General features: G+C 41.9%; 1 protein-coding gene across 1 annotated transcript; it reads left to right on the top strand.

The window, feature by feature from the left end:
* Window positions 1-2,489: 2,489 nt before the first annotated feature.
* On the top strand, window positions 2,490-8,855 carry LOC108435816 (nuclear fragile X mental retardation-interacting protein 2-like). The gene is given in 5 exon segments (XM_017711905.2): window positions 2,490-2,675; window positions 5,095-5,257; window positions 5,259-6,775; window positions 6,980-7,012; window positions 8,063-8,855. Coding segments are annotated over 4 exon segments (1,659 nt in total). The 5' UTR covers window positions 2,490-2,675; window positions 5,095-5,201; the 3' UTR covers window positions 8,116-8,855.
* Window positions 8,856-9,176: the final 321 nt, after the last annotated feature.

Genomic DNA, 9,176 nt, shown 5'->3' with positions numbered 1-9,176 from the left:
GCAAAGTTTTATTACACACTTCTATAACCTAAGAATAGCTCAGCTAGTTTGCACTGGAGTCCCTGTAGTTACTGAATAATAAGCCCTAGTATGTAATAAGCTTTTAAGGATTTTAAGTGGTTCAGCATGCAAATGGTTCTTTGAGTGTTCGTGGTTCTATATAGGACCACTGTCTTTACTAAATAACCCTTGTAGAAGCTTATTTAGTCTATATCTAACAATAATCAGTATGGTTTCTTGTTTATATATCTAGATTATCAGTTATATTGCCCCCAACCATCTTGCAACAATTAACGCTTTTCAAAAATGTCCATAAAAGTGCACAGAAAATCAAAATTAAGTTATGTTTCATGATGAAAAATAACAATCCAACAATAAAGGAAGCCCAGTGCATCTTTTATACAGTGATAGGAAACACAGCAGCTCACAGAAAGCTCCGATTATACGCACTGGTTTGTTTCACTGTCCAGTATGAACGTGCAAGCACTCTAACTCTTCTGGCAGCAGATTTAGATGCGTTTAACCCTCCTGTCATCCTTGGGGTCAATCTGACCCCATTCATTGTTTAACATGTCTAAATGAATGACATCATACATTTAATGACTTTTCCTAATTTAATGAGGACATCTGGGTAAACGTGAAACATGATGAGATGTTTTCATTGTCCTGTAGACATTTTGTACACACTGGTGTTCTCTGGGGTCAGTTTGACCCCAGGATGCTTTAGCTGTATGAAACCTGAGAAATATCAACATTCCACACACATTTGTTTTGATCATATTACATCATTTCAACATGCTATTTATTATCTTCAAAAAACTTCCCTCTGCTTTAGGGCCCTAACCTACATAATCATACCTGTAGTAGTGCGAAAATCAGTGTGCAAAATACCCCCTGGGGAGGTTCCATGTTGGCTGGCTGTGCTAGTGTTGGCTGGCTGCTAACTCACTCACATAGCGGCGCTGAGACAAGCTTCATTGGCAGGAAAACGTCTGGTTTATCAAGTCTTCTTTTGGAAATGCTCCTTTTTAATTTGGTCATTTACTCCTCCACACATTAGCTGAGATCTTACACATCTCCTCTGTTGCCTTTGGGTTTAGAAATGAGTAACAATTCAGTCTTTCTGCCTTTCTATCTCAAGACCAATGGTCAAGTTTTCCAATTTGGACCAAGGACCAACTAGTTGAACAAATCTGGAACAGCGCCACCCTGAGGCAGATCAGTGCTGCCTCAGGTGCTTAGCCTGCTTCTGGTTTGCCCTGAATTTGCCTTTTTCCCTAACGCAAAGCATAACGTCATAATAAGTTTATTTTCAAGTAGCCATAGAATTCTGATTTTGAGACATTTAGGGGGGCCAAGACGTTAATTTGGGGGGTCTTGGATCCCCCAGGACCCCCTGTATTTTGCATATTGGCAAGAACCGCTGATAGTTCATTCAACATGGGGGAGAGTAAAACATAACTCCCACCAGAGCTTTGACATTTCCTGGAGTTTTGAATTGCTATACTCAGACTCCAGGAAAATCAGTTTTGTTTCCCAAATCATTTCTTTTGAGATGACTGTCTGAACTGTTATTAGCAAGTGATCAGGTCTGATTTGTGTATCCAGACATCACCAACCCATCAGCATGGCTTGCTGTGGCAACAACGTAGGCGCCAGTAAATATAGCTATGTTCAGACTGCCAGTCCAAATCCGATTTGTGGCACATCCAGATTGTATCCAGGTTTGTTTTTGCTAGTCTGAACAGTTAAAAACCACATTTTGCAAATCGGATCCAACAACTCCCCAAAGTACCATTCCAAGGAAGAGATTTGAAATCATGACAAATCCAGCGTGATGGAAGTGCTGGGATTTTAGAAGAGAGCCAAAGATGCCTTCATAAGAATAAATCTTTGGCGCTCTTCTTGAATCTCAGCTCTTCCATCACACCAGATTTGACACTGTTGTTGTTTGTCAAGTGACGCAAAAGAAATCGGATTTCAGCGTCCAGGCGGTAAAAATACGACTCGAATCCAATTTCGAACATCTTTCAAATCTGGTTTGGATCTGAAATGCAATAATAATCTGGATACAATCTGGATCTGGATCAGATTTGGGGGGTCAGTCTGAACAGGCCTAATTGACTCCAGTGTTAATAAAATGTTAGTAAATCGAAGTCTATGCAGTAAAAGTCTAGTAAAAGTTGATTGATTGCTCTAACAAGGTTTTATTGTTTATATTTTGATTAATGTAATCTGTGAATAATACTTTGGCCCTCAGGTATTATGAAGGTGTTATTGTGTTCTGATCTGTCTCTCTTTTGGACAGTGTGAACACACCTGATACAGCATCCGTGTAACTGCGAATCTGACTGCTATGGATAGCTGTGTCTTGTCATTTGCTTGAATATTTCTAGGCTGAGATTTCTAAACTAAGCTCTGCCACACGGGGCACACACACCGCTTTATCTCCAAACTCTCTCTCTCTCTCACACACACACACACACACACACACAGTGGCAGCTCAATGGAGGAGCAGCAGCCCGAAGATCATCGGGCACACGAAGAAACACCCTTAGCGCCATGGACCACAGAGGGAGAAAAGACCGAGCGAGTCCTACAAGAGACAACTGAACAACAATGTTCAATGCGACTGTGAGTTCAAGCTCCAGGAAACGCAGAAGGAGAAAAAACAGGTTCGCTCGCTCAGCGTTTTACTCAGAACAGTCTGCAAGAGCCGGTTAGCTGGTTAGCTTTATGGAGGAAAAAAGTTGATGACTTCACATAGACAACAGTTTATCCGGTGCAACTTCCAAGTATCGCGCCTTAATCTTCCTGTCATTGCGGTTAAGTATTAGTCGTTATGTGCGGCAAAATGAAAACTGTTTACCCGGAGTTACAGCGATGTTACAGATTTGCTTCGCTAGCCTTAGCACACAATTTTGACAAGTTAGCTTTAGCCAACCTGGAATAGCTAAACTAGCTAACTGTCTAAAACTGACAGAAGTGTCCTGTACATCTTTCATGCTGGGCTGTACATGTGAAACACACTTCACAAACGTGTCCTGAAGTGTTTGCTGTGAAATTCATTTAGTGCTTAAAGGGGTTATTTGGCTGGTTGATGTGTTAGCCGTTAGCTTTTCGTTAGCTGGTTGTTTAGCAACGGCACCCGCGTCACCGGCTGCACTGGAATCTTCTAGTGGGGGAGTTCGACTCAGTTCAAGGCACCGATTCTTTCGAGGTTTGCAATTCAGTGAATCGAGTCGTTTTTTGGGGAGAGGGCACAATCACAATTTGCGAACACAGAAAATGGGTAAAAAGAGGACCCTACAGTTGGTGAAAATCCCTTATAAAAATAGAAAGCCTGCTAGACTGCTATCAAGCACCTAATCCACCGTAGTACACATGAGAGTGGAAGATGAATGCGGTAGGTTACATTTTTTAGAGCAGTAAAACGCGTTGGACGTCTGGTTCCTATCACCAGAACAGTGAACATTTCTGACTTGCTGAGCGACTTTAGGCCAAAGTGTAGCGCTTAGGTTACATTTTAAAGAGGACTTCCACCGTCTTTGGAGACTATTTAGCCTTATAAACACCCTTGTATTTTTCCACCATGAATTGATTAAAATACGGATATATCGCAAAACTACCATCAAACAATGTCTCCGACATCAGGCTGAGTATTCATTACCATTTTGTGTAATAGCTTCGTGTTAAGGGTCTTTTAGAGGCGTCAAGCTCCTCAGATGGAGCTGCTCTCACCACCACTGTGAACAATTCTGACTCTTAAGTTTCTCTGGAATGGCACATTTTACCCCAAGCCACTTTGAGTGATTTTGTTGACCCATTTAAGTATGCAGAAGTGTTTATAAAATCGGTGGAGTTCCCCTTTTACCGTCTTAGTTTGCATTTTAACTTTTAAACTGCACTGTTACAATTTGGTGATTAATGTACTGGTTTCCATGAGGTTAAATGACGAAAACGTCTATCAGAGTTAAGGCTTGAGTTATACGTTTTCAGCCTGTACTGTGTTCATATGAGACTTAAGAGTCGGTTCGACCGATTTAGTGAACAGAATCGGTTCAAAAGATCAGATTCGCTCACGAGTCGCTCGTTTCCTGCCCGCCATGTTAAAGCCAAAAGTCCCAGCTGCAGCCGTGCAAGTTTCGCTCATAAACCTCACCGTCGTAGTTCAGTATTGAGTAGTTACACTCCACGACCTCTGTTCAGAGTTTAATTCGCGTCTGAGCTTGCGTGTAACTAACGTTTTAGGCGTTATAAAATGCCAAGTCATTTTGTATTCAAAGGGGGGACGTAAGCTAACGTAAGCAAAACCTCGCTGTGCTTAGCTGCTCTGAGGACTGTCACTGCAACAACTAACCAACTGTACAGTCACTTCTAGACTCAGTAGTTTGCTGCAAACTAACGAAATATTAGCTTTTTTTAAAAATACCTCAACGGAGGACTTATTTTATCAGCATTCAGCTGTCCAGTCGGAACCCCCCGTGTTTTTGTGCAGATACAGCTGAGTTAGCCACAATGCTGGGCCTGCTCCACCTGGCTAAACGACGGGCTCAGCGTTTCTGATGACCTAATTGTCGAGCTAACGTAAAAATACTGCCACCTCTTTTACTGACTCGTGTTCACTACCTTATCTGAAGAAACTGCAGTCTTTTAACTTCTGATTTAAAAAAATAAATAAATAATGGGAGCAAACATGTCTTGCTAGCTGCAAAACAGTGTTTACTTTCACCTCAGCTAAGTTTTAAAGTCTTGTAAGGCAAACAGCTTTTGTTACAGTTTCCTAGTGCAGAACATTCTCTTTTTCCGATAGTACTTTATTGTTTACAATAGGTTTTGCTACCTGACTGCACCAAGAAGCATTAAAGATTTTCCAGGAAGATTATATATAGTCCTGCTTTGGCTCTGGCTCTCTGCCACATGACTCATTCAGTCTTGGTGGATAGCATCACATTTTGCTCGGTCATGGTGGCCTTGGATCATTTCACTTCATTTTTCCTCCACATGTGTGTTTTGTTTTGTTTTTTTTCCTCAGAAGAAACACTTTTACATGTTCATTATTTCTACTGACCTGCTTGTCCTTCTGTGTCTCAGGCAATGGTAAACTGAATAGCTTCAACCTGGTCGAGGAGACGATACTGAGGATGACTCAACAAGCATTCCAGATCCCCTTGAAAAAAGTGAAGACAGGAATTTATTGAATGTCTGAAGCAAGGACTGACTGCAGGGGTTGCAGCAACAGTAGGCAGCCAAGACACTCCTGATCATACTGACAGTATGGAGGGAAATAAGACCTCTGGTTTACAGCAGTGTGAGGTCAAACATTTGGATGAGAAAGATCCAGTGCTGTCTCTCAATGGAGAAGTGACCCTCAGTTCTGGTTATATTACAAATGGTTACTCCACCAAAGCAGCTGCAGATAATGACGGTAGCGGATCAGAGCGTGGATACACTACCCCTAAAAAGCGGAGGGCTAGACGCAGCAGCATGAAAGGCACAGAGAATGTGAATCGGGACAAGGAGAAGGCTGTGCAGCAGGGGATTATGTCTTATTCCAAGCAGGACCTGGAGACCTCAGGCCAAGAGGCTGCTGGGAAAGTGGTGAACTCTAGGCCTAATTGCACAAGGACTTGCCTTAAAACAGAGGTGCACACAGGTGTTCGTCGAACCGGCGTTCAGGAGATGACCCCTGTGGGCGAGGTGCAGTGCAAAAACTCTGACAGTAGGGCCTCAGGCCCCATTAGTAAAAAGACTGATGACAAGGTCAGTAAAACCAAGCTCACCTCCTCAGTGACCTCTAAAGAGGATTCATGGACTTTGTTCAAGCCTCCCCCAGTGTTTCCAGTAGACAATAGTAGTGCTAAAATAGTGCCCAAGATCAGTTATGCAAGCAAAGTTAAGGAAAACCTCAACAAAGCAACACAAGCTAGTGCAGAGGTGGCTCTGGCTCAGGCGTCTTTAAAGCTCTCCCAGGTGCCCATGTCTGCTGTAAAAACATCTGCCAGTTTTACCAACGGCCCTGTTTCAGGAGAGGCTAATGGGTGCCCCTCTGTGGGAACGTTGTTCAACTCTGCTGCTAGTACCGCACCTTCTGCCTCCTCTAATCCAGGGGAAGAGAATGTAGCGTCCACTCTGGACACCAGTTGTAGCTCCTCAGCTTGTCCCTCAGCTCCAGAGCCAAGAAAATCTAGTCTTTTTGTTTACCCACATAAACCTTTAAATATGCAAACTGTGCTCCCTAGTGCCCGCCACACGGACGACCCTACTGCTCAGACAAATCAAAAAGCCCTCGGGGACATCTTCCAGAACCAGTGGGGTCTGTCCTTTATCAATGAGCCAAATGCAGGTCCAGAGGGAACAGGCGCTTCTCAACTGACTGTGAGCGGACTCGAGGTGGCAGACATCACGTTTCAGGGGGAGAGCCTTCAGTTTTTCAACCAGCCAGGCCTGGATCCAACCTCTGGGGTTTCTCTCTCAGCACCTAAGGAGGTGGAGAAAAGGACTAGCGGCACAGATGCTGCTTTGAAAGCCTGCTCTACTTCTTGCGCTGCCAGTGAGGACCCTCCACAGGTTCAGCCAGAGAGTCAGGAGGAGCAGATGCTAGAGAACAGAAGTGCAGAGGTTTCTTGTAAGGATTTGGATACAGAACCTGCAGTGTCCCAAGTTAACAGTTTGGTGGGTCCATCCAAGGCACAGAACTACATAAAAGACCATGACAGGGCAAATAGCTGGGGACTGTTTGATCTGCGAACTGCTGTATTGTACCACACTAAAGGTAATAATTTCTTGTGAACATTTGTCCCAGCCCAAAAGTGAATGTTTATTAGGAATTAATGGACTATCTAAGTTTAAAATTCATTTTATTTTTATTAGGCATGATGATTTCAATAAGCACACAGGTTATTATATAAACATATAAATGTAAAAATGATTTAAACATTGCTTCCATGTATTATGTACTATTTGTTTTGTCTTGCAGAATTTGAATATCTTGTCAGTCTTCGAAAGCAAGGTGGGTGGTTTTATTTTCTACAGCCCAGTATTTTAATTTTCTATTAATATTAGCCCATTTCATAATGTACTGCACTACAATCCCCAGCATGCACTGCAACGTAATGTGCACCCCAACTCTCCTACCCCAACAGTCTATGGGACAGAGGTTACATCTCAGTTCTACACAATTCTATGCAATTCCACACCAGAGTTTCAGCTGCAGTTCAAGCATTATAAACACTTAAACTTTAGCTCAGCAGCTCAGAATGGTTAGGTTTAAAAGACTGAGCTCCTGGGGACATTTAAATTTAGAATATTTCAGGTATTCATGTAATATTTCAAGGTGTATTACAAGTGCTTATAGTTTACTGTTATTTTGCATATTTTGAATAAACAATGGCTAAGATAAAGATAAAATAAAAGATTTGTTGAATTATTTTTTTTTAATATGGCCCCTTTAGTAGTTAAGTTTGACACCTCCAGTGTAACGTATAGTGTGGGGAGTTCTGGACCGATATCTGAGGTACATATCTGCCAGTGCCTACACCAATAGGTAAAAACTGAGACTACATTTACCCGTTTGAGCATTATGGAGAAATGTAACCTTTATTTACATTTACGGCATTTGGCTGACGCTCTTATCCAGAGCGACTTACAATTTGATTATTTTTACACAGGTAGGCGGAGGTAGTGTTAGGAGTCTTGCCCAAGGACTCTTATTGGTATAGTGTAGGGTCTTTGTCAAGGTGGGGATTGAACCCCAGTCTACAGCGTAGAAGGCAGAGATGTTACCCACTACACTAACCAGCCACTCTGTTTCTATGGGGTTACAAAAATGCAGTAAAATTATTCATTAATTATTGACCACAATGATTCCGGTGTTATCATGCATTTCTAGTTTTAATTATAGATATATTCTATAAAGCCAGCTGCACATAATCAGTGGGTTATTGTTCTGTCCATGTTCAAAAATGCAAATTACAGAATTAATCATCAAAATCTGTATTACTCGGTGACTTATATAATCAGTAGTGACAGCCATATATGCTATTTTCTGTTTCCCCTCTAGATCCAAAAAGGGTGGTGTACTATGAGGAGACCCTGGATGGACCTGATCATTGAGGTGCTGAGTGCCAGTACTTTACCTTGGGTGCTATAGTTGGATCAGACCTGAATGCTCTCTTCTTAGAATCAAATCGGACCATGTTTTTTTTTTTTTTTTTTTTTTTTTTTTTTCCTTTCTTTCTAACCAGAGGAAATTGAAATAAGGAGTATGGCTTTCACATCAGAAGGGATAACTATTGTACTCTTACATCCTGAGATTTCTGCAGGGATCATCTGCAGATGAGATTGCTATGAGCTGTTCAGAGGCATTGGACTGCGCACAAACTGATACACTATAGCATCTGAGGGAAGTTCTGAGCACTGCTTGTGTGACAGACACTGGCCTTTTGGCTTTGTGCTTGGGTTGGTGGCAAGAATGAGGAAAACTGGAGGTGCGCAGTGTACCTCCTGAGCCTTTCTGCTCCATGTGGCCCTTTTGAGGAACGTTCGAGATCCACAGTGGATGCCTCGTCATTTGATTTCTTCCTGCATTCAGATCAGTTCATGTATGACTGCTCATTTAATATTTCTAAGCAGTTCATATGTACAGTGAGAGCGTTTGAATACATCGTGAACAAAATGAAATTCTGACCTTCAAAAAAAAAATGCCTTTGAAATGTAATCATAATGCCCAGGAATAAGGGACGGCGTGAGGCCAGCCCTGTCAGGTTGTTGGAGAAAAGGAGCAGTCTTAACGTTTAGTCTGCTCTGAAAGGGCCCTACAGAAGCATTGCCTGACGTTTTTTTATTTTCTTCTTTTTTTTTTTTCTTTTTTTTTTACTTTTTTTTTTTTTTTTTTTTATCCAGCCCAGGACTGAAAGCCTAATGCAACTCTGGGTTGACTAGTCAGAACCACAGTTGCTTCATTTGCCCTGCAAGTTTCATGACAAACATTTTAAGACTGGCTTCTCAAATCTGTATCACATCTTTGTTTTCTTTCTAATTTTCCTGTTTTTATTTCTGCAGAAACCCTTTACGCAGAAGTAACAGTTCACAGTATTATTAACTCCCAGCCAGCTGAAAGGTTTTGTAGAAAATAAGGTATTTGAGTTTCTTACATCCTTCAGCAGTCTTGTCAA

Source organism: Pygocentrus nattereri, chromosome 18, assembly GCF_015220715.1.
Source record: "Pygocentrus nattereri isolate fPygNat1 chromosome 18, fPygNat1.pri, whole genome shotgun sequence".
Classification (NCBI taxonomy): Eukaryota; Metazoa; Chordata; class Actinopteri; order Characiformes; family Serrasalmidae; genus Pygocentrus; species Pygocentrus nattereri.
Note: the sequence above shows the minus strand (reverse complement) of the source record. Positions and strands in the feature narration are given on the sequence as shown.